Source organism: Anomaloglossus baeobatrachus, chromosome 8 (genome assembly GCF_048569485.1).
Source record: "Anomaloglossus baeobatrachus isolate aAnoBae1 chromosome 8, aAnoBae1.hap1, whole genome shotgun sequence".
Lineage (NCBI taxonomy): Eukaryota > Metazoa > Chordata > Amphibia > Anura > Aromobatidae > Anomaloglossus > Anomaloglossus baeobatrachus.
Window position 1 is genome coordinate 236,482,517 of NC_134360.1, and position 24,863 is coordinate 236,507,379.

The following is a 24,863-nucleotide window of genomic DNA, read 5'->3' on the forward strand; positions in this document are numbered from 1 at the left end:
GAGCTGCACTCACAATTATGCTGGGGCAGTCACTGTGTACATACATTACATGACTTATCCTGCACTGATCCTGAGTTACATCCAGTATTATACTCCAGAGCTGCACTCACAATTATGCTGGTGCAGTCACTGTGTACATACATTACATTACTGAGCCTGTGCTGATCCTGAGTTCCATCTTGTATTATACTCCAGAGCTGCACTCACTGTTCTGCTGGTGCAGTCACTGTACATACATTACATTACTGATCCTGAGTTACCTCATGTATTATACCCCAGAGCTGCACTCACTACTCTGCTGGTGCAGTCACTGTGTACATATATTACATTACTTATCCTGTACTGATCCTGAGTTCCATCTTGTATTATACTCCAGAGCTGCACTCACTGTTCTGCTGGTGCAGTCACTGTACATACATTACATTACTGATCCTGAGTTACCTCCTGTATTATACTCCAGAGCTGCACTCACTGTTCTGCTGGTGCAGTCACTGTGTACATACATTACTTATTCTATAATGATGCTGAGTTATATCCTGTATTATACTCCAGAGCTGCACTCACTATTCTGTATGCTTCTGAGCTGACTCTTCCATGCATTACTTTCTTTTACTGGATCTCCACACGGCTTACTCTGGTAATATGCTTTTTTTCCTATGTGTGTCAAAAAGAAGACTTTCTAGATAAGATGCATGAAACTGATATCAGAAAGATTTAAAGAAATGCTGGATGAGGACCACTAATAGCTGCCATCCAACTTTGCACAGACTCTGAATGGCATGATTGTGTGGCAGAGTTACACCGCTGTGCTTTATTCCTATATGTATAGCTGCGTCTTCACAGTATTCTGGACTTTCTATACATGATCCCGGAAGCTGAAGATGTTGTTTTAAGACTCTTGGATAGAAGGGCTGATTCTTAATGTACACTGCATATTACTGACCACCTTGTGAACCAGTTTTCCTAAATTATATAATCAGGTTATATTTACTCAACAATAACTACCAATTCATTTTCATATACGAGCATTTATGTTACGGAAATTTTTGACAGATGGTTTATCCACCGTAGATCTGCTCTGATTTTATGTAAACCAGGAGAGAAGAAAAAATCTGTACTGAAACCTCAGAGAAGGAAAAGAGAACTGCACATAAACAAATCCTAGAAGAAAACACCGAAGATTCTCAGCGGTCACATTACAGAGAGCAGCATTACAGGATAGACCCAGAACCAGATGTCTAACCTAACGCAACCCCCGCAAAACCAATATACAACATCACGAAAATAAGGATATACACAACAGCCTCCCTCCATCAACACAACTGCATTGGATGTATATAGAAGACAGCATGAAATATACGTAGAGAGGCCATCTGCATATACAGTCACCTTGCAAATATGTAACATTAATTATCCTGTGCTAATCCTGAATTATATTCTGTATTATACCCCAGAGCTGCACTCACTATTCTGCTGGTGCAGTCACTGTGTACATACATTACATTAGTTATCCTGTACTAATCCTGGGTTACATCCTGTATTATACTCCAGAGCTGCACTCACTATTCTGCTGGTGCAGTCACTGTGTATATACATTACATTACTTATCCTGTACTGATCCTGAGTTACATCCTGTATTATACTCCAGAGCTGCACTCACTATTCTGCTAGTGCAGTCATTGTGTACATACATTACATTACTTATCCTGTACTGATCCTGAATTATTTTCTGTATTATACTCCAGACCTGTACTCACTATTCTGCTAGTGCAGTCACTGTGTACAAGTCACTGTGTACATACATTACATTACTTATCCTGTACTAATCCTGGGTTAAATCCTGTATTATACTTCAGAGCTGCACTCACTATTCTGCTGGTGGAGTCACTGTGTACATACATTACATTACTTATCCTGTACTGATCCGGAGTTACATGCTGTACTATACTCCAGAGCCTGTACTATACTCCAGAGCTGCACTCATTATTCTTCTGGTGCAGTCACTGTGTAGACACATTACTTTATTTATCCTGTACTGCTCCTGAGTTACATCCTGTATTATACTCCAGAGCTGCACTCACTATTCTGCTGGTGCAGTCACTGTGTGCATACATTATATTACTTATCCTGTACTGATCCTGAATTATATTCTGTATTATACTCCAGAGCTGTACTCACTATTCTGCTAGTGCAGTCACTGTGTACATACATTACATTACTTATCCTGTACTAATCCTGGGTTAAATCCTGTATTATACTTCAGAGCTGCACTCACTATTCTGCTGGTGGAGTCACTGTTTACATACATTACATTACTTATCCTGTACTGATCCGGAGTTACATGCTGTACTATACTCCAGAGCCTGTACTATACTCCAGAGCTGCACTCATTATTCTTCTGGTGCAGTCACTGTGTAGACACATTACTTTATTTATCCTGTACTGCTCCTGAGTTACATCCTGTATTATACTCCAGAGCTGCACTCACTATTCTGCTGGTGCAGTCACTGTGTGCATACATTACATTACTTATCCTGCACTGATCCTGAGTTATATCCTGTATTATACTCCAGAGCTGCACTCACTATTCTGCTGGTGCAGTCACTGTGTGCATACATTACATTACTTATCCTGCACTGATCCTGCGTTATATCCTGTATTATACTCCAGAGCTGCACTCATTATTCTGCTGGTGCAGTCACTGTGTGCATACATTACATTACTTATCCTGCACTGATCCTGAGTTATATCCTGAATTATACTCCAGAGCTGCACTCATTATTTTGCTTGTGCAGCCACTCTATACATACAATATTTACCGTATCCTATACTGATCCTTCTCTTTCATCAATGACTTATAGAACTGAATCGAAAATTCTGGTGGGTGTAACTATGAATGCAGCTCTAGATGTGACTGGAGAATAACACACAGCATCACTCAAATCACTTAACAAATATAGTTCAGAGTTACGTGTATGCATAAATAAATAAATATAAACACACACACACACAAATACACAACAAATGAGTCCTACTTAAAATATTGTGGGAGAGCTTTAGAATGTATTGTGTTGCCTGTATGTCCTTGCAACTTTGTAAGTTAGAGGTGTTGGCATTTGTACCCCTTCCCCGCTCGCTTTTGGTGGGGATTGGGCAGGGGTTTGTGTTGCTGTTGCAGTTTACTGCGGTACACAACCCATTTTGGCTGAGTACTCTACAATAATCTGACCTGGAGGATTGTGATCCTGCACCTGTTAGCAAGTGTTAAAATATCCCTTCAGCTCCACCACAGGAGACCACGGGTGATAATTGTTAACCCTCTACTTACCCTAATAGATGTAAAATCCCGTGACGCACAGGCTCCTAGTATGGCAGCTCCTACAAGAACCGACTCAACTTCTTTGGATAAGATAACTGGAAGACCTGTACATGACAAACACGTAAAACTGCAGCTTATTGTACGGGCACTACTCAACATCGACACTGCAACACCAAGAAGGAAAAGTTATAGAATTATGGAACTATAGAAATCACCGAATGGATACACAAGTGAGGCCGAGTTCACATGTCAAGTAATCATCCGTTAGAACAGATCCTGCTGAGATCCACTGGGAAAAAGTGATACCAAACACAACTTTTGTCAGTTGTTTAGCCATCAGTTTTTCTTGCATTTGTAACAGATCCGTTGGATAGGCTGCAATCTCAGTGATGTCACCGCTCTCTAGTGAATGGATAGGCTGCATTCTCAGTGATGTCACCGCTCTCTAGTGAATGGATAGGCTGCATTCTCAGTGATGTCACTGCTCTCTAGTGAATGGATAGGCTGCATTCTCAGTGATGTCAGTGCTCTCTAGTGAATGGATAGGCTGCAATCTCAGTGATGTCACCGCTCTCTAGTGAATGGATAGGCTGCACTCTCAGTGATGTCACTGCTCTCTAGTGAATGGATAGGCTGCATTCTCAGTGATGTCAGTGCTCTCTAGTGAATGGATAGGCTGCAATCTCAGTGATGTCACCGCTCTCTAGTGAATGGATAGGCTGCATTCTCAGTGATGTCACCGCTCTCTGGTGAAAGAATAGGCTGCATTCTCAGTGATGTCACTGCTCTCTAGTGAATGGATAGGCTGCATTCTCAGTGATGTCAGTGCTCTCTAGTGAATGGATAGGCTGCAATCTCAGTGATGTCACCGCTCTCTAGTGAATGGATAGGCTGCACTCTCAGTGATGTCACTGCTCTCTAGTGAATGGATAGGCTGCATTCTCAGTGATGTCAGTGCTCTCTAGTGAATGGATAGGCTGCATTCTCAGTGATGTCACCGCTCTAGTGAATGGATAGGCTGCATTCTCAGTGATGTCACCGCTCTCTGGTGAAAGAATAGGCTGCATTCTCAGTGATGTCACTGCTCTCTAGTGAATGTATAGGCTGCATTCTCAGTGATGTCACCGCTCTCTAGTGAATGGATAGGCTGCATCCTCAGTGATGTCACTGCTCTCTAGTGAATGTATAGGCTGCATTCTCAGTGATGTCACTCCTCTCTAGTGAATGGATAGGCTGCATTCTCAGTGATGTCACCGCTCTCTAGTGAATGGATAGGCTGCATTCTCAGTGATGTCACCGCTCTCTAGTGAATGGATAGGCTGCATTCTCAGTGATGTCACCGCTCTCTAGTGAATGGATAGGCTGCATTCTCAGTGATGTCACCGCTCTCTAGTGAATGGATAGGCTGCATTCTCAGTGATGTCACCGCTCTCTAGTGAATGGATAGGCTGCATTCTCAGTGATGTCACAGCTCTCTAGTGAATGCATAGGCTGCATTCTCAGTGATGTCACCGCTCTCTAGTGAATGGATAGGCTGCATTCTCAGTGATGTCACCGCTCTCTAGTGAATGGATAGGCTGCATTCTCAGTGATGTCACCGCTCTCTAGTGAATGGATAGGCTGCATTCTCAGTGATGTCACAGCTCTCTAGTGAATGCATAGGCTGCATTCTCAGTGATGTCACCGCTCTCTAGTGAATGTATAGGCTGCATTCTCAGTGATGTCACCGCTCTCTAGTGAATGGATAGGCTGCATTCTCAGTGATGTCACCGCTCTCTAGTGAATAGATAGGCTGCATTCTCAGTGATGTCACCGCTCTCTAGTGAATGCATAGGCTGCATTCTCAGTGATGTCACCGCTCTCTAGTGAATGGATAGGCTGCATTCTCAGTGATGTCACCGCTCTCTAGTGAATGTATAGGCTGCATTCTCAGTGATGTCACCGCTCTCTAGTGAATGGATAGGCTGCATTCTCAGTGATGTCACCGCTCTCTAGTGAATGGATAGGCTGCATTCTCAGTGATGTCACAGCTCTCTAGTGAATGCATAGGCTGCATTCTCAGTGATGTCACTGCTCTCTAGTGAATGTATAGGCTGCATTCTCATTGATGTCACCGCTCTCTAGTGAATGGATAGGCTGCATTCTCAGTGATGTCACTGCTCTCTAGTAAATGGATAGGCTGCATTCTCAGTGATGTCACCGCTCTCTAGTGAATGGATAGGCTGCATTCTCAGTGATGTCACCGCTCTCTAGTGAATGGATAGGCTGCATTCTCAGGGATGTCACTGCTCTCTAGTGAATGGATAGGCTGCATTCTCAGTGATGTCACTGCTCTCTAGTGAATGGATAGGCTGCATTCTCAGTGATGTCACTGCTCTCTAGTGAATGGATAGGCTGCATTCTCAGTGATGTCACTGCTCTCTAGTGAATGGATAGGCTGCATTCTCAGTGATGTCACTGCTCTCTAGTGAATGGATAGGCTGCATTCTCAGTGATGTCACCGCTCTCTAGTGAATGGATAGGCTGCATTCTCAGTGATGTCACCGCTCTCTAGTGAATGGATAGGCTGCATTCTCAGTGATGTCACTGCTCTCTAGTGAATGGATAGGCTGCATTCTCAGTGATGTCACCGCTCTCTAGTGAATGGATAGGCTGCATTCTCAGTGATGTCACCGCTCTCTAGTGAATGGATAGGCTGCATTCTCAGTGATGTCACCGCTCTCTAGTGAATGGATAGGCTGCATTCTCAGTGATGTCACCGCTCTCTTGAGAATGGATAGACTGCATTCTCAGTGATGTCACCGCTCTCTAATGAATGGATAGGCTGCATTCTCAGTGATGTCACTGCTCTCTAGTGAATGGATAGGCTGCATTCTCAGTGATGTCACCGCTCTCTAGTGAATGGATAGACTGCATTCTCAGTGATGTCACAGCTCTCTAGTGAATGGATAGGCTGCATTCTCAGTGATGTCACTGCTCTCTAGTGAATGGATAGGCTGCATTCTCAGTGATGTCACCGCTCTCTAGTGAATGGATAAGCTGCATTCTCAGTGATGTCACCGCTCTCTAGTGAATGGATAGGCTGCATTCTCAGGGATGTCACTGCTCTCTAGTGAATGGATAGGCTGCATTCTCAGTGATGTCACTGCTCTCTAGTGAATGGATAGGCTGCATTCTCAGTGATGTCACTGCTCTCTAGTGAATGGATAGGCTGCATTCTCAGTGATGTCACTGCTCTCTAGTGAATGGATAGGCTGCATTCTCAGTGATGTCACTGCTCTCTAGTGAATGGATAGGCTGCATTCTCAGTGATGTCACTGCTCTCTAGTGAATGGATAGGCTGCATTCTCAGTGATGTCACCGCTCTCTAGTGAATGGATAGGCTGCATTCTCAGTGATGTCACTGCTCTCTAGTGAATGGATAGGCTGCATTCTCAGTGATGTCACTGCTCTCTAGTGAATGGATAGGCTGCATTCTCAGTGATGTCACCGCTCTCTAGTGAATGGATAGGCTGCATTCTCAGTGATGTCACCACTCTCTAGTGAATGGATAGGCTGCATTCTCAGTGATGTCACCGCTCCCTAGTGAATGGATGGGCTGCATTCTCAGTGATGTCACTGCTCTCTAGTGAATGGATAGGCTGCATTCTCAGTGATGTCACTGCTCTCTAGTGAATAGATAGGCTGCATTCTCAGTGATGTCACCGCTCTCTAGTGAATGGATAGGCTGCATTCTCAGTGATGTCGCTGCTCTGTAGTGAATGGATAGGCTGCATTCTCAGTGATGTCACCGCTCTCTAGTGAATGGATAGGCTGCATTCTCAGTGATGTCACCGCTCTCTAGTGAATGGATAGGCTGCATTCTCAGTGATGTCACCGCTCTCTAGTGAATGGATAGGCTGCATTCTCTGTGATGTCACTGCTCTCTAGTGAATGGATAGGGTGCATTCTCAGTAATGTCACTGCTCTCTAGTGAATGGATAGGCTGCATTCTCAGTGATGTCACTGCTCTCTAGTGAATGGATAGGCTGCATTCTCAGTGATGTCACCGGTCTCTAGTGAATGGATAGGCTGCATTCTCAGTGATGTCACCGCTCTCTAGTGAATGGATAGGCTGCATTCTCAGTGATGTCACCGCTCTCTAGTGAATGGATAGGCTGCATTCTCAGTGATGTCACTGGTCTCTAGTGAATGGATAGGCTGCATTCTCAGTGATGTCACTGCTCTCTAGTGAATGGATAGGCTGCATTCTCAGTGATGTCACTGCTCTCTAGTGAATGGATAGGCTGCATTCTCAGTGATGTCACCGCTCTCTAGTGAATGGATAGGCTGCATTCTCAGTGATGTCACTGCTCTCTAGTGAATGGATAGGCTGCATTCTCAGTGATGTCACTGCTCTCTAGTGAATGGATAGGCTGCATTCTCAGTGATGTCACTGCTCTCTAGTGAATGGATAGGCTGCATTCTCAGTGATGTCACCGCTCTCTAGTGAATGGATAGGCTGCATTCTCAGTGATGTCACCGCTCTCTAGTGAATGGATAGGCTGCATTCTCAGTGATGTCACCGCTCTCTAGTGAATGGATAGGCTGCATTCTCAGTGATGTCACCGCTCTCTTGAGAATGGATAGACTGCATTCTCAGTGATGTCACCGCTCTCTAATGAATGGATAGGCTGCATTCTCAGTGATGTCACTGCTCTCTAGTGAATGGATAGGCTGCATTCTCAGTGATGTCACCGCTCTCTAGTGAATGGATAGACTGCATTCTCAGTGATGTCACAGCTCTCTAGTGAATGGATAGGCTGCATTCTCAGTGATGTCACTGCTCTCTAGTGAATGGATAGGCTGCATTCTCAGTGATGTCACCGCTCTCTAGTGAATGGATAAGCTGCATTCTCAGTGATGTCACCGCTCTCTAGTGAATGGATAGGCTGCATTCTCAGGGATGTCACTGCTCTCTAGTGAATGGATAGGCTGCATTCTCAGTGATGTCACTGCTCTCTAGTGAATGGATAGGCTGCATTCTCAGTGATGTCACTGCTCTCTAGTGAATGGATAGGCTGCATTCTCAGTGATGTCACTGCTCTCTAGTGAATGGATAGGCTGCATTCTCAGTGATGTCACTGCTCTCTAGTGAATGGATAGGCTGCATTCTCAGTGATGTCACTGCTCTCTAGTGAATGGATAGGCTGCATTCTCAGTGATGTCACCGCTCTCTAGTGAATGGATAGGCTGCATTCTCAGTGATGTCACTGCTCTCTAGTGAATGGATAGGCTGCATTCTCAGTGATGTCACTGCTCTCTAGTGAATGGATAGGCTGCATTCTCAGTGATGTCACCGCTCTCTAGTGAATGGATAGGCTGCATTCTCAGTGATGTCACCACTCTCTAGTGAATGGATAGGCTGCATTCTCAGTGATGTCACCGCTCCCTAGTGAATGGATGGGCTGCATTCTCAGTGATGTCACTGCTCTCTAGTGAATGGATAGGCTGCATTCTCAGTGATGTCACTGCTCTCTAGTGAATAGATAGGCTGCATTCTCAGTGATGTCACCGCTCTCTAGTGAATGGATAGGCTGCATTCTCAGTGATGTCGCTGCTCTGTAGTGAATGGATAGGCTGCATTCTCAGTGATGTCACCGCTCTCTAGTGAATGGATAGGCTGCATTCTCAGTGATGTCACCGCTCTCTAGTGAATGGATAGGCTGCATTCTCAGTGATGTCACCGCTCTCTAGTGAATGGATAGGCTGCATTCTCTGTGATGTCACTGCTCTCTAGTGAATGGATAGGGTGCATTCTCAGTAATGTCACTGCTCTCTAGTGAATGGATAGGCTGCATTCTCAGTGATGTCACTGCTCTCTAGTGAATGGATAGGCTGCATTCTCAGTGATGTCACCGGTCTCTAGTGAATGGATAGGCTGCATTCTCAGTGATGTCACCCCTCTCTAGTGAATGGATAGGCTGCATTCTCAGTGATGTCACCGCTCTCTAGTGAATGGATAGGCTGCATTCTCAGTGATGTCACTGGTCTCTAGTGAATGGATAGGCTGCATTCTCAGTGATGTCACTGCTCTCTAGTGAATGGATAGGCTGCATTCTCAGTGATGTCACTGCTCTCTAGTGAATGGATAGGCTGCATTCTCAGTGATGTCACCGCTCTCTAGTGAATGGATAGGCTGCATTCTCAGTGATGTCACTGCTCTCTAGTGAATGGATAGGCTGCATTCTCAGTGATGTCACTGCTCTCTAGTGAATGGATAGGCTGCATTCTCAGTGATGTCACTGCTCTCTAGTGAATGGATAGGCTGCATTCTCAGTGATGTCACCGCTCTCTAGTGAATGGATAGGCTGCATTCTCAGTGATGTCACTGCTCTCTAGTGAATGGATAAGCTGCAGTCATATAGAGTGACTGCAGTCTTGTGGATTTAGACCAGACAACCCCTTTAATGTTACACAGTTAGTATTATCACTGTCAGACAGTATTTAACTCTATAAATGCCCAGTGAGTCACTGCACTTCGACCAACTGAGCATTAAACCGAGGAAATTCATACACAGAAGCAACGTCTTTTAAATCCCAAAAACAATTTTGCACTGAACCTAATAAAAACCTTTAACATGTCAGATAAGGACATCATCCTGGAGGAAAGAGCAGTATAGGACGCTATTGGGATGTAGGTGGCAGCGTATAAATCACCTGTGACCACAAACACTGTCCCTGACCGTGGCCGGCATGCCCCGGCTGATGTCTCTTCTTTGATCTCCCATGTTGGAAATAATGAGAAGTTCTGTACAGATCGGTGTTTTGTGATTGTTCGAGAGGAAGATAATAATGAAAATAAATGTCCAGGATTTTTGTACTAGAAGAAACTTTAAATTTAGGTTTTGCTGGGTGATGACCCCTCCTAGAGCATCTAATGGGCTGAGGGGACTCAGGTGGATTCAATCATTGGGTCTCTAAACATGCATGGCATTTTGAAGCTGCATTGCAGATTCTGAACAAAAATGTTAAAAACCTTACTGATATGATGGATCTGAATAGTCTCTAATAAACACCATTGATGTAAAAAGGAGCTCCTATGAATTTTAGAGAACGTTAATTGCATGACTTATAAGCCTCCTTACCCTGGCATGTCACTCTCCAAGGAGAAACGTTACTCCTGAGACCCCAGTCAGAAGCCTCTCATACAATCAAATCAGATCTCATGCTTTGCACTGACGAAGAGCAACACCCTTAAACATGTGTCTGCAAATTGAGATTCTGGTTTGGCTTTTATCCCAAGTCATGTGGTAAGGCTCATTAACGGGTCGATATTGACTTTAAGGATTGCTACTTCCAATATGTGGCACTAGAGTTTAAGTCCTCATCCTCTCTGAAAAGAAAATTTGCACATTTAATTTCCCAGAGGAGCATCACATGGCTTATAAGGCCCTGTGCGCACTGGAAAATGGAATTTTCTCAAGAAAATTCCGCAGGTATTCAAAGATTACCGCACCCACGGTAAACAAACGCGGCAAACCGCACCCAAAAACCGCATGCGGTTTGCCGTGGTTTGCTGCGGTTTTACCGCGGTATTGTTCGCGGTATTGCCGCGGTTTTTCCGCGTGCGGGTTGGTATGTGCTTATATTGCATTCAATGCAATAAAGCACATTGAAAAAAAAAAAAAGTCATTTCATTCTGAGATAGAGAAATAGACAGAAGACTAGATAGAAGAATAGATAGATAGATAGACAGAAGGATAGATAGATAGATAGAGGGATAGATAGATAGATAGATAGATAGATAGATAGATAGATAGATAGATAGATAGAGGGATAGATAGATAGATAGATAGAGGGATAGATAGATAGATAGATAGATAGATAGAGGGATAGATAGATAGATAGATAGATAGATAGATAGAGGGATAGATAGATAGAGGGATAGATAGATAGATAGATAGAGGGATAGATAGATAGATAGATAGATAGATAGATAGATAGATAGATAGAGGGATAGATAGATAGATAGATAGATAGATAGATAGATAGATAGATAGACAGACAGAGGGATAGATAGATAGATAGATAGATAGATAGAGGGATAGATAGATAGATAGATAGATAGAGGGATAGATAGATAGATAGAGGGATAGATAGATAGAGGGATAGATAGATAGATAAAGGGATAGATGGATAGATAGCTAGAAGGATGATAGATAGATAGATAGAGGGATAGATAGATAGAGGGATAGATAGAGGGATAGATAGATAGATAGATAGATAGATAGATAGATAGAGGGATAGATAGATAGATAGAAGGATGATAGATAGATAGAGGGATAGATAGATAGAAGGATGATAGATAAAGGGATAGATAGATAGATAGAGGGATAGATAGATAGATAGATAGATAGAGGGATAGATAGATAGATAGATAGAAGGATGATGGATAGATAGAGGGATAGATAGAGAGATAGAGTCCCCGTGAGCACACTCTGCATTTCTCACGGTCGGCAGTGAGTTCACATTACCGGCCGTGGGAAATGCCCTGTGGTTACCTCTGCTGTCTCGCTGCGAGGCTGCATTCAGCAGTGTCTGTGTCAGTCGCGGCTGGATGCAAGCATCGCAGGACGCCGGAGCTGTGGATTACGTCGGAGTTTTGTTTCGGGAGGGGTTAATAAAAGGGTGAACGAGGCTTGTTTGTGTTTTATTTAAAATAAAGGATTTTTCTGTGTGTTTTTTCACTTTACTTACGGGTTGATCATGTCAGCTGTCACATAGACGCTGCCATGATCAAGCCTGGAGTTAATGGCGGTGATCCGCCACCATTAACTCCTTGTATTACCCTGACTGCCACTGCTACACGGCAGCAAGAAGAGCCGGGGACACTCCGGTACTGCCGCATAATGCATGCGACAGTCCCGGGGCAGCTGCGGCTGATATTCTCGGCTGCGGGAGGGGGAGTGAGGCGGGGGACATAAACCCTGCCCCTCTCCCTCTCCAGCCTGAGAATACCGGGCCGCCGCTGTGTGCTTACCTCGGCTGGACGGAGCCCACGTGCTTTGTTTTCTATATTTCCGTTTGCTTTCTATGTGTGTTCTATGTGTCTGTGTCTGTGTCTGTGATGTCTGTGTGTGTTTTCTCCTGCTCCGCTTCCTCTTCCTGTAATGACATCACTTCCCTGCAAATTGCAGGCAAGCGATGTACATTACCGGAGGTAAACCGCGAAATACCGCAGGGAATAACGCAGGAAAACGCAGTGAACCGCACAGAATTTGCTTCCTGCGTTATTCCCTGCGGGATTTCACGATTACATGGCAGTCAATGGAGTGAAATCCCGCAGCGACGTGCGGAAAAGAATTGACATGCAATTGTTTTTGCTGCGGGAATCCCGCAGCAAAACATGCAGCTGTCAAAATCCGCATAGTGCGCACAGGATTTTTTTTTCCCCATAGGTTTTGCTGGTGATTCACTGCAGAGATGTTATGAACATTTTCTGCAGCGAAACATGCAGCAAATCCGCAGAAAATCCGCGGCAAATTCCGGTAAGTGCAGACAGGGCCTTAGCCTCCTTACACTAGCATGTCACACTTTACATGGAGAAACATTTCTCTTTATTTCCTGTCATAAGCCTCTCATACAGCAAAATCAGATCTCATGCTTTGCACTGATGAGGGGCAACACCCCGATACATGTGTCTGCAAATTGAGATTCTGGGTTGGCTTCTACATCATATGGCAAGGCTTGTTAAAGGTTCGTTATTGACTTTTAGGATTGCTAAATCCAATATGTGGTGCCAAAGTTCAAGTCCTCGTCCTCCCTGAAGATGCAATAGCAAGAACAGTGAGAATCATCTGTCACGGTCGACTCTCTGTTGTAGGGACTAGTGACAGGTTCTGGAGCAGAGTCTCTTTGTTTTGAGACTCTGCAGACTAAATGCATTCCCTTTCTTTTGGCAAGGAGAGGGTTAATGTCTGTATTCCATGCCAGCAAGTATTCCATTACCAACTCAGTTGTTTCCGGTTTAGACCACTTTCAGTCCCTATATATGCCCTCTGCTCCCAGTAGAGGGTGCCGGTTATTCACTCTCATGTGGATGCTTGGCCTGGAGGTGGAAGAAGCTGGTGGAGCCCTCTCTGCAAGTTGCTGTGTAGGCTGCAGTCTTGGTGCTGACTGCAGCAGTCTGTTGTGTTGTTTTCCCCTGTCTGTCTTTCCTTACCTTGGTGTTTTATTAGTTCAGCGGTGGGACTAGCGTCTCCCACCTGCCAGCTCACTAGTCAGGGCTATTACAGGGTCTGCCAGGGTCTTAGGTATCCTGTTTGGCAACAGGTTAGGAACCAGAATAGGGACTGGCTAGGAGTGTAGGGTACAGCTGCAAGTAAGTGAATGAGGGGTCTCATCTTCCCCCTCACTAGCGCTAGGGCCCACCGTTGTTAAATTGTCCCTGGTGTACTCTTTGCGGTGTTGTGTGTCGCTTTGTACGCCATTCTTCCCTGTCACTCTCGTGATATCACCAGTGCAAAGTTGAACAGTGTCTAAAAACGGGCATACACATTAGGTGGTGAAAGTAAGCCAAACCCGCTGATTTCTGCAGGACCGGCTGACCCTATGACATGTATGTGGGGCATAGGAATTTTGACAGCCAGTCTTTTTGTTTTCAGGAGAGATAAGGTGCTGACATAGGTGACTGATAGCGGTTTTTTTACCCTTTCCTCCCTGAAAAGGACAGAGTTGAATGTTCATGTGTATGGGTTTGTCGGGATAATTATTGGCCAATTGATCAGTAGTTATTTTGTGAATTTTAAGCTGTTGTTATGTCTTGCTCATAGATAATGTCACTCTAGGTACGGGGAAGTATCAAGTGAATGATGAAAGGGAAGGCAAGGGAAACCCTGTGTCTAGGCAATGGGGAGATGGTGACTAGGGATGATCAAATACTTCGATTATTCGGCTTCGCGAATATTTTCCGAATACCTCGCCGCTATTCGATGCGCAATGTAAGTCTATGGGAAACCCGAATAACAACTATTCGGAACTATTCGGTCTTCCCATAAACTTACATTGCGCATCGAATAGTTGAATAGCGTCGAGGTATTCGTAAAATATTCGCGAAGCCGAATAATCAAAGTATTCAATCATCCCTAAGGGTGACCCCTGACCAAATCTACCGCTGGTCCCTCACGACCCTAGATAGGTCCCAACCTATGCACTGAGCCGGATACCTGACCCTAGGTATCCCTAGTGCTGGGTCCTAAATAGGGAACGGTCCACTAAACACTAAAGAAGACACAAGGAGAATACACAGGGAGAAAGCATGAACTACTTATCCACAGATCACTCAGGTAGAAGTTCAGCAAAATTACAGCAACAATCCATAGATGAGTGCAAGCCACCTGCTTGCATCCAGAGCTTGAATGAACTGAAGTCTAAGGAAAATGAGAGCTTTTAAACCCAAGGGGAAGCACAGATGATTAGCAGCTGAAGGGAACAGGAGCTCAGCTGAGTTTTAAAAGGAAAAAGATGAAAACCCAGCAGAGGAGATACTTAGTACACAGAATACTAACAGCAGGAACAATAGAAAGTCAGTGAATATTTTGTGCAGCCAACTGTTGTGACCTTCTATTGCTGGACACTATTTGACTGTCTGTCACCCGTGACAGATAATTGTCTGTAAAATTTGCTGTTACAACCCCATGAGTTGTGTGAACAGGATTCAGGTTTTTAATCTCTGTATGAAAACAAGGAAGATTTCCATTCACTGACAGCAAGGAGACATTTTAAAATCAAGTAGAAATTGAAATTCAAAGCATATTAGTGGGTTACAGAACTTTAGTAGACTGCATTACCCTAATTGTATTCTATGGACTGGTGATATGAAAATTGATAAACGTTTAAAACAAAAAAAGTCTAATTTTCCATATTAATCAAATCTGGACCCTTAAAATCCACAATTTAAAACTAACATGCATGCCTGCACCCTGTGCCCGTACGTGTGTCCTACAGATGGTGGGAGAATCGAGCTGGAAAATATTCCAATGGTGTTATTCCAAAAAAGCTTCTTACTGCAGCCAGAGACAGAATATACAATGTATCACTGGCAGGAAACTTTTCATGTTTCCATGGCAACCAGTAAACTGTGTAGTAACTTGCAATAATATAAACCAGAGAGAAACATTTGCTGCTGATAAACTTTGACTTTTCTCCAAAGGCCAAGAAGAAAACAAAAACAAGGGATTCCCCGTCCTGGGGCGATACATATCTGCAGGGTGTGATCACCGCCCCGGTCCTGGAATGTTTGATCAAGGTATCTTAGCAACAAGCAAAATACTTTCCACATCGCTGTGTGAATTCCACTGAACGGAGCAGATTCCAGCAGATGGTGACACGTGGGGAGCAGATAACACGACTGATAAGGGTCAAATAATAGTCCAAATTATATAGAAGCAAGGTTGTATTGGACTAGAAAAATATTCTGGAAACAGCGCCACCCTTCATGTACAGGTCGTGTCTGGTATTACAATTCAGTTCTAGTAAAAGTAAAAACAGTTTCTAAGTAGACAAGAGCACTGCTGTTTCTGTAACAGAGCGGACATGTTTTAATTAATCCCTTTATAGACTATGTCTCTGATATTATACAGGTCATACAGGATCCAGCACACAACTCAGGGTTCCTACAAACTTGTAAATATAATGACTGTGTTGAAGAGGGGGAGCTAAAGGAGCTTCACCCTCAATGTTAGGGCTCCTCTGTCATATAAGACTTTAGTATTATACTTTCATTTATATATATATATATATATATATTTTTTTTTAATATAATATAATATATGTATAGATAAATTAATAATATATATATATATATATATATATATATATATATATGTATATATATACATTATATATATATAAAATATATATTAATATAATATATATATATATATTTATATATATTAATACATATATATTAAAATCTATATATTAATATAATATATATTTTAATATAATATAATATAATATAATATATATATATATATATATATATATATATATATATATATATATATATTCATTTTCCATTTGGGGTCTTGAGTCTTAAATGGACATCCCAACATTGGACATTTATGTGCAGCCACCTGATGAGACGAGGTATGGGACCCAAGTTCTCTACGATTCCCTCACATGGGTTCTGCATATTTCAAACATTTACGAAACACTACTTTACGGGGGCTTGTCCAGTGAAAATAAGTTATAAATTATATCACTTACAGTAGTGTGCAAAAGTTTGGGCACCCTTGGTAAAAAAAAAAATTACTGTTATTGTGTAACAGTTAAACAAGATGAAGATGAAATGACCTCTAAAAGGCATAACGTTAAAGATGACGCATTTCTTTTGCATTTTAGGCACAAAAAAATATATATATTTTCATCTTTTACATTTTGAAAATTCCAAAACGGAAAATGGGCTAATGCAAAAGTTTGGACACCCTTGAAGATTTGTGTGCTCAGATGACATTAACCAAGGCTTCAGACCTTAATTACCCTGTTAGGGTTATGGCTTCACAATCATCGTTAGGAAAGGCCGGGTGATGCAAATTTCACATAAGGCATAAATTTAAAGATGACACATTTCCTTTGTATTTTAGGCAAAAAAAATATTTTCATCTTTTACATTCTTTAAATTAACAAAAAAGGAAAATCAGTCGATGGAAAAGTTTGGACACCCTGCATGGTTAGTACCTAGTACCACCCCCATTGGTAAGTATCACAGGTTGTAAACACTTTTTTTTAGCAGCCAAGAGTCTTTCATTCTTATTTGATAGATTTTTATCTGTTACTCCTTGAAAAAGTCTGCCAGTTCTATGAGATTAGTGGCTCGACTTGCATGCACTGCTCTTTCTTGGAGACGTCTTCCAGTTCTGTGAGATTCCTGGCTCGTCCTGCATGCACTGCTCTTTCTTGGAGACGTCTTCCAGTTCTGTGAGATTCCTGGCTCGTCCTGCATGCACTGCTCTTCTTCGGAGAAGTCTTCCAGTTCTGTGAGATTCCTGGTTCGTCTTCCATGCTCTGCTCTTCCTTGGAGACGTCTTCCAGTTCTGTGAGATTCCTGGCTCATCTTGCATGCACTGCGCTTTTGAGCTCTAGCCACAGATTTCCAATGATGTTCAGATCAGAGCACTGTGAGGCCATTGTAAAACCTTCACCTTGCGCCTTTTGTGATCATCTATTTGTGGATTTTGACTTGTGTGTAGGATCATTATCCATTTGTAAAAGCCATCCTCTTTCCTCCTTTTTCATCCTCTTTTGTCCACTTTTCAACTTCAGCTTTTTTACAGATAGTTTTATATTTGCGTCAATAATTTGTTGTAATTTAATTTAATCCATTCTTCACTCTACCCATGAAATGCTCCTCGTACCATTGGCTATAACACAACCCCAAAGCATAATTGATCCACTCCCATGCTTAATGGTTGGCATGAAATTATGTGCCCTTCTTTCTCAACACATACCTTTCCATAGGACTTGTTTTCAAAAGGCATCAGGCTTGTTTAGATGTTCTTTTGCAGACGTCTGCCACTGAATTTTATAGTGAAGAAGCAGGAGAGGTTTTCTTCAGATGACTCTTCTATGAAGGCCATATTTGTGCAGGTGTCTCTGAACAGTAGAACAATGTACCACAACTCCAGAGGCTGCTAAATCTTCCTGAAGGTCTTTTGCAGTCATGCAGGGGTTCTGATTTGTCTCTCTAGCAATCCTAGCAGCAGCTCTCACAGAAATTTTGCTTTGTCTTCCAGACCTTTTCTTGACCTCCACTGTTCCTGGTAACGGCCATTTCTTAATTACATTTCAAACTGAGGAAAGAGCAACTTAAAAATACTTTGCCATCTTATTATAGCCTTTCCTGCTTTGCGAGCCTCCAGCATTTTCAGAGTGCTAGGCAGCTGTTTAGAAGAACCCATGGCTGCTGTTTTTTGGCAGGAGGTTGAGTTTTTATAAAGCTGTGAAATTTGCATCACTGTCCTTTCGTAACGATGATAGTGAACAAGCCATAACCCTAACGGGATAATTAAGGTCTGAAACCTTGGTCAAAGTTATCTGAGCAAATCTCCAAGGGTGCCCAAACTTTTGCATTAGCCCATTTTCCTTTCTGTAATTTTTAAAATGTAAGCGATGAAAGTATACACATATTTCTGTGCCTAAAATACAAAACAAATGTGTCATCTTTAACTTTATGCCTTTTAGAGATCATTTCATCTTCAACTTGCTTAACAGTTCACAATAACACTAATTTTGACCAAGGGTGCCTGAACTTTTGCATGCCACTATAAGTATGAATAGGATCCTGTGGATAGGTTATGATTTATAATATTTTACTGTTCAGGAAACAATCAAGTGGAAGGTGGGTGACAAAGCAGCAGCATCTGCTGTAGGGACCATGTTGGTTGTCACCTTACTTTCCAAGAGTAAAAGGGAAAATAACTTTTTTGGAGATTTTTGGTCTTGTCTTTTGTTTTCTGATTCTTTCAGTGCATTGACTTACCAGTAATGTCAGCATGCATCTGCACGAAAAGGGGGTTCTTACTGAGTCCCCCACATAGATACAAACTGCTGATGTTGTGGCCAGAAGATTTCATTGTATCCAAAATGTGTCTAGTTCCCAACTACAAAAAAGAGAGAAGAAAAAGAAAATTAGCAGAGTGGACGGAGAGGAATAAGAGGAGTGAGGGCAGTGTATCGAAAGAAGAGTGAGAGCAGGGAGCGGAGTAAGCAGCGAGAGAGCAGGGAGTGGAGGAAGAGGAGAGAGAGCAGGGAGCGGAGTAAGAGGAGAGAGAGCAGGGAGCGGAGTAAGAGGAGAGAGAGCAGGGAGCGGAGTAAGCAGCGAGAGAGCAGGAAGTGGAGGAAGAGGAGTGAGAGAAGGGAGCGGAGTAAGAGTAGAGAGAGCAGGGAGCGGAGTAAGAGGAGAGAGAGCAGGGAGCGGAGTAAGAGGCTAGAGAGCAGGGAGCGGAGTAAGAGGAGAGAGAGCAGGGAGCGGAGTAAGAGGCGAGAGAGCAGGGAGCGGAGTAAGAGGAGAGAGAGCAGGGAGCGGAGTAAGAGGAGAGAGAGCAGGGAGCGGAGTAAGAGGCTAGAGAGCAGGGAGCGGAGTAAGAGGAGAGAGAGCAGGGAGCGGAGTAAGAGGCGAGAGAGCAGGGAGCGGAGTAAGAGGAGAGAGAGCAGGGAGCGGAGTAAGAGGCGAGAGAGCAGGGTGCGGAGTAAGAAGAGAGAGAGCAGGGAGCGGAGTAAGAGGAGAGAGAGCAGGGAGCGGAGTAAGAGGCGAGAGAGCAGGGAGCGGAGTAAGAGGAGAGAGAGCAGGGAGCAGAGTAAGAGGCTAGAGAGCAGGGAGCGGAGTAAGAGGAGAGAGAGCAGGGAGCGGAGTAAGAGGAGAGAGAGCAGGGAGCAGAGTAAGAGGAGAGAGAGCAGGGAGCAGAGTAAGAGGAGAGAGAGCAGAGTAAGAGGAGAGAGAGCAGGGAGCAGAGTAAGAGGCGAGAGAGCAGGGAGCGGAGTAAGAGGAGAGAGAGCAGGGAGAGTAAGAGGAGAGAGAGCAGAGTAAGAGGAGAGAGAGCAGGGAGCGGAGTAAGAGGCGAGAGAGCAGGGAGCGGAGTAAGAGGAGAGAGAGCAGAGTAAGAGGAGAGAGAGCAGGGAGCGGAGTAAGAGGAGAGAGAGCAGGGAGCGGAGTAAGAGGAGAGAGAGCAGGGAGCGGAGTAAGAGGCTAGAGAGCAGGGAGCGGAGTAAGAGGAGAGAGAGCAGGGAGCGGAGTAAGAGGCGAGAGAGCAGAGTAAGAGGAGAGAGAGCAGGGAGCGGAGTAAGAGGCTAGAGAGCAGGGAGCGGAGTAAGAGGAGAGAGAGCAGGGAGCGGAGTAAGAGGAGAGAGAGAAGAGTAAGAGGAGAGAGAGCAGGGAGCGGAGTAAGAGGAGAGGAAAGAGAGCAGAGTAAGAGGCGAGAGAGCAGGGAGCGGAGTAAGAGGCGAGAGAGCAGGGAGCGGAGTAAGAGGAGAGAGAGCAGAGTAAGAGGAGAGAGAGCAGGGAGCGGAGTAAGAGGAGTGACAGCAGGGAGCAGAGTAAGAGGAATGAGAGCAGGGAGCAGAGTAAGAGGAATGACAGCAGGGAGCAGAGTAAGAGGAATGACAGCAGGGAGCAGAGTAAGAGGAGTGACAGCAGGGAGCAGATTAAGAGGAGTGACAGCAGGGAGCAGAGTAAGAGGAGTGACAGCAGGGAGCAGAGTAAGAGGAGTGACAGCAGGGAGCAGAGTAAGAGGAGTGACAGCAGGGAGCAGAGTAAGAGGAGTGACAGCAGGGAGCAGAGTAAGAGGAGTGACAGCAGGGAGCAGAGTAAGAGGAATGAGAGCAGGGAGCAGAGTAAGAGGAATGAGAGCAGGGAGCAGAGTATGAGGAATGAGAGCAGGGAGCAGAGTATGAGGAATGAGAGCAGGGAGCAGAGTATGAGGAATGAGAGCAGGGAGCAGAGTAAGAGGAGAGAGAGCAGGGAGCAGAGTATGAGGAATGAGAGCAGGGAGCAGAGTAAGAGGAGTGACAGCAGGGAGCAGAGTAAGAGGAATGAGAGCAGGGAGCAGAGTATGAGGAATGAGAGCAGGGAGCAGAGTAAGAGGAATGAGAGCAGGGAGCAGAGTAAGAGGAATGAGAGCAGGGAGCGGAGTAACAGGAGTGAGAGCAGGGAGCGGAGTACCAGGAGTGAGAACAGGGAGTGGAATGAGAGCAGAATTCTTATTTTAAGCTTAGGTACAGTAGTGGTGTGATTCTCTGAGAAGGTATCCCTAAGGGTAGAGTCATATTAGCATATGGCATCAGATGCGATATGCTAATGATCAGGCTTTGCTGCAAGCGTGAGCCGAGTGTCAAGCAACTGTGATCCGATTCTGGGATCAGATCATAGCTGCGGAAGAGAGTGATTTCTCCATCTCCTCCATAGTCAGCCTGTGCGTATATCGCACTGCACTGGGATGTCATCCGAGTGCAGTCCGATGTTTCACTAGCACCCATAGACTTGTATGGGTGCGAGTGATAGGAGACTCGCAGACAATTGCAGCATGCTGCCATTTTTTCCTCAGTGCGATTAGGGCTGCGGTAAAACTCCCAGATGTGAGCTGCAGCATTGTCTAACATGGGGCCGAGTGCAAAGGCAAAGTGCCGCGCTATAATCCCCTGTGATAATAAAGCAGTGCAGGAGATTATAGATATGCAGAAAAAAAAAACGCAGGAACAATTGACACGCTGCTTCTTTTTTCAGCAACAAAATCTGCAAGAAAAAAGAAGCAGCGTGTGCACAGCAAGTCAGGATTCTCAGACTTTGCTGGGATGCCTTCTATCTTTCCTTTATTGATTAAAATAAGCAAGGAAAAACACTAGAAAAAAAAAATGTAAAGATCCCCGCCATGTGTGCACAAGGCCTTATTCCTCATGTGCACAGGACAGCTTATTGTAAGAAGTCATATCAAATGACAAGTACATGTGAAGCTCCTGGGCCTCACTTTCATGTGCTATTCAGACCCTTTCCATGTGGTACAATGGCCGTTGAGTACAATTACCACTTTTCCTGCACCTATAGCTACATCCCTGACCATGCTATTAAATTAGTCTGACGATTGCCAAATAAAAAAATATAGCATGCATGTCACAATTTCCATTTTACTAAATGCAAGAAATAACAACATAGAAACACAGCCGCCTATATACCCTCGCTGCCATAACTTCATATCTGCAGCCAGGCGATTCTCTTCTATTGCCCATTAGAAGGAACATTATACATTGTATCAGTTTTCATGAATACTCAATCAATATTCCATCTGATTAAATGGAAGAAAAACCCTTCCCATAAACCTTTTATCATCTCACCGCAATGCTCTGCACCGTGGCCAAGTACAGCAGAGCCAGATCATCCAGGCCCTTGGACAGCGTCAACCCAACAACCTGCGATAAATGGTGAAAAAAAAATGTTTTTCAGTAAACAGGCTTCTGTAGAGTTTGAGTAAAGTCAAGCTGACCTACAATTTAATATATTCGCCAGGGGCGGAACGATCGCGGTCGCAGAGATCACAACTGCGACCGGACCCAGGGGTGCAGCCCCTGCTTCAGCTGGATATGCAGCCTTGGACGCACATCCAGTTGAAATCCTTTGTGTTGCAGAGACCAGTCGGGTGCCTGTACTGCGATACACGCTGCCGGCCAAACAGAAGCCGACAGCTTTCATCTGTGTCCCAATGACTGAGAGCGGCACATGACAATGACATCATGCGTTGCAATAGCACCAACACCAATGAAAGCTGCCGATCACTATGCGCTGGGTACCCAGGAGGACGCTGCAAGACATGGGAGCAAGGGACAATGAGTACAATGTTGTTGCTTTTGCATTAGACAAAATGGAGACATATATACCAGGATGGGGACATATATACCAAAAGAGGGACAGTATATACCATGAAGGGGACAGAATGTACCAGGAGGGGAACAGTATAAACCAGGAGAGGAACAGTAGATACCAGGAGGGGCCCAGTATGGGGACATATATATGTCACTATCCTGGTATAAATGTCCCCCGTCCTAGCATATATGTTCCCCATTCTAACCCACATTCTGGTGTATATATAACCCCATCCTGGTATATATGTCACTATCCTGGTATATACCAGGATGAGGACATATATACCAGAATGGGGTTATTTATACACCAGGATGTGGGTTAGAATGGGAAACATATATACGATATATACTAGAACGGGGGACATACATACCAGGATGGGGACATATATACCAGGATGGGGGACATTAGAACAAGACGGGGGAAAATCGTATGTCTTTATAGGATTTAGAACCGTAAATGTATACATACAGTACAGAACAAAAGTTTGGACACACCTTCTCATTCAAAGAGTTTTCTTTATTTTCATGACTCTGAAAATTGTAGATTTACATTAAAGGCATTCAAAACTATGAATTAACACATGTGGAATGAAATACGTGTCAAAAAAGTGTGAAACTACTGAAAATATGTCTTATATTCTAGGTTCTTCAAAGTAGCCACCTTTTGCTTTGATTACTGCTTTGCACACTCTTGGCACTCTCTTGATGAGCTTCAAGAGGCAGTCACCGGAAATGGTTTTCACTTCACAGGTGTGCCCTGTCAGGTTTAATAAGTGGGATTTCTTGCCTTATAAATGGGGTTGGGACCATCAGTTGTGTTGTGCAGAAGTCTGGTGGATACAGCTGATAGACCTACTGAATAGACTGTTAGAATTTGTATTATGGGAAGAAAAAAGCAGCTAAGTAAAGAAAAACGAGTGGCCATCATTGCTTTAAGAAATGAAGGTCAGTCAGTCCGAAAAATTGGGAAAACTTTGAAAGTGTCCCCAAGTGCAGTGGAAAAACCATCAAACGCTACAAAGAAACTGGCTCACATGAGGACCGCCCCTGGAAAGGAAGACCAAGAATCACTTCTGCTGCGAAGGATAAGTTAATCCGAATCACAAACCTCAGAAATCGCAGGTTAACAGCAGCTCAGATTAGAGACCAGGTAAATGCAACACAGAGTTCTAGCAGAAGACACATCTCTAGAACAACTGTTAAGAGGAGACTTTGTGCAGCAGGCCTTCATGGAAAAATAGCTGGTAGGAAACCACTGCTAAGGACAGGCAACAAGCAGAAGAGACTTGTTCGTGCTAAAGAACACAAGGAATGGACATTAGACCAGTGGAAATCTGTGCTTTGGTCTGATGAGTCCAAATTTGAGATCTTTGGATCCAACCACCGTGTCTTTGTGCGACGCAGAGAAGGTGAACGGATGGACTCTACATGGCTGGTTCCCACCGTGAAGCATGGAGGAGGAGGTGTGACGGTGTGGGGGGGCTTTGCTGGTGACACCGTTGGGGATTTATTCAAAATTGAAGGCATACTGAACCAGCATGGCTACCACAGCATCTTGCAGCGGCGTGCTATTCCATCCGGTTTGCGTTTAGTTGGACCATCATTTATTTTTCAACAGGACAATGACCCCAAACACACCTCCAGGCTGTGTAAGGGCTATTTGACTAAGAAGGAGAGTGATGGGGGGGCTACGCCAGATGACCTGGCCTCCACAGTCTGGTTACCAGACCTGAACCCAATCGAGATGGTTTGGAGTGAGCTGGACCGCAGAGTGAAGGCAAAAGGGCCTACAGGTGCTAAGCATCTCTGGGAATTCCTTCAAGACTGTTGGAAAACCATTTCCGGTGACGACCTCTTGAAGCTCATCAAGAGAATGCCAAGAGTGTGCAAAACAGTAATCAAAGCAAAAGGTGGCTACTTTGAAGATCCTAGAATATAAGACATATTTTCAGGTTTTTCACACTTTTTTGTTAAGTATTTCATTCCACATGTGGTAATTCATAGTTTTGATGCCTTCAATGTGAATCTACAATTTTCAGAGTCTTGAAAATAAAGAAAACTCCTTGAATGAGAAGGTGTGTCCAAACCTTTGGCATGTACTGTACATCTGACCAACATAAGGATCGGGGGGGAGGGGGAGTGCCAAGTCCAA

At 44.1% G+C, this 24,863-nt stretch overlaps 1 protein-coding gene across 3 annotated transcripts in view; it reads right to left on the minus strand.

Moving 5' to 3' along the window:
* The window catches only part of FGGY (FGGY carbohydrate kinase domain containing), a 298,106-nt gene that overhangs the window by 83,846 nt on the left and 189,397 nt on the right, over positions 1 to 24,863 (minus strand). For all 3 annotated transcript variants that reach the window (XM_075320405.1, XM_075320406.1, XM_075320407.1), the window contains exons 12-14: positions 22,187 to 22,261; positions 18,843 to 18,963; positions 3,329 to 3,423 (exon numbers count right to left, since the gene is read on the minus strand). In XM_075320405.1, the coding sequence (XP_075176520.1) occupies positions 3,329 to 3,423; positions 18,843 to 18,963; positions 22,187 to 22,261 (291 nt within the window). The remainder of the gene's footprint in view (positions 1 to 3,328; positions 3,424 to 18,842; positions 18,964 to 22,186; positions 22,262 to 24,863) is intronic.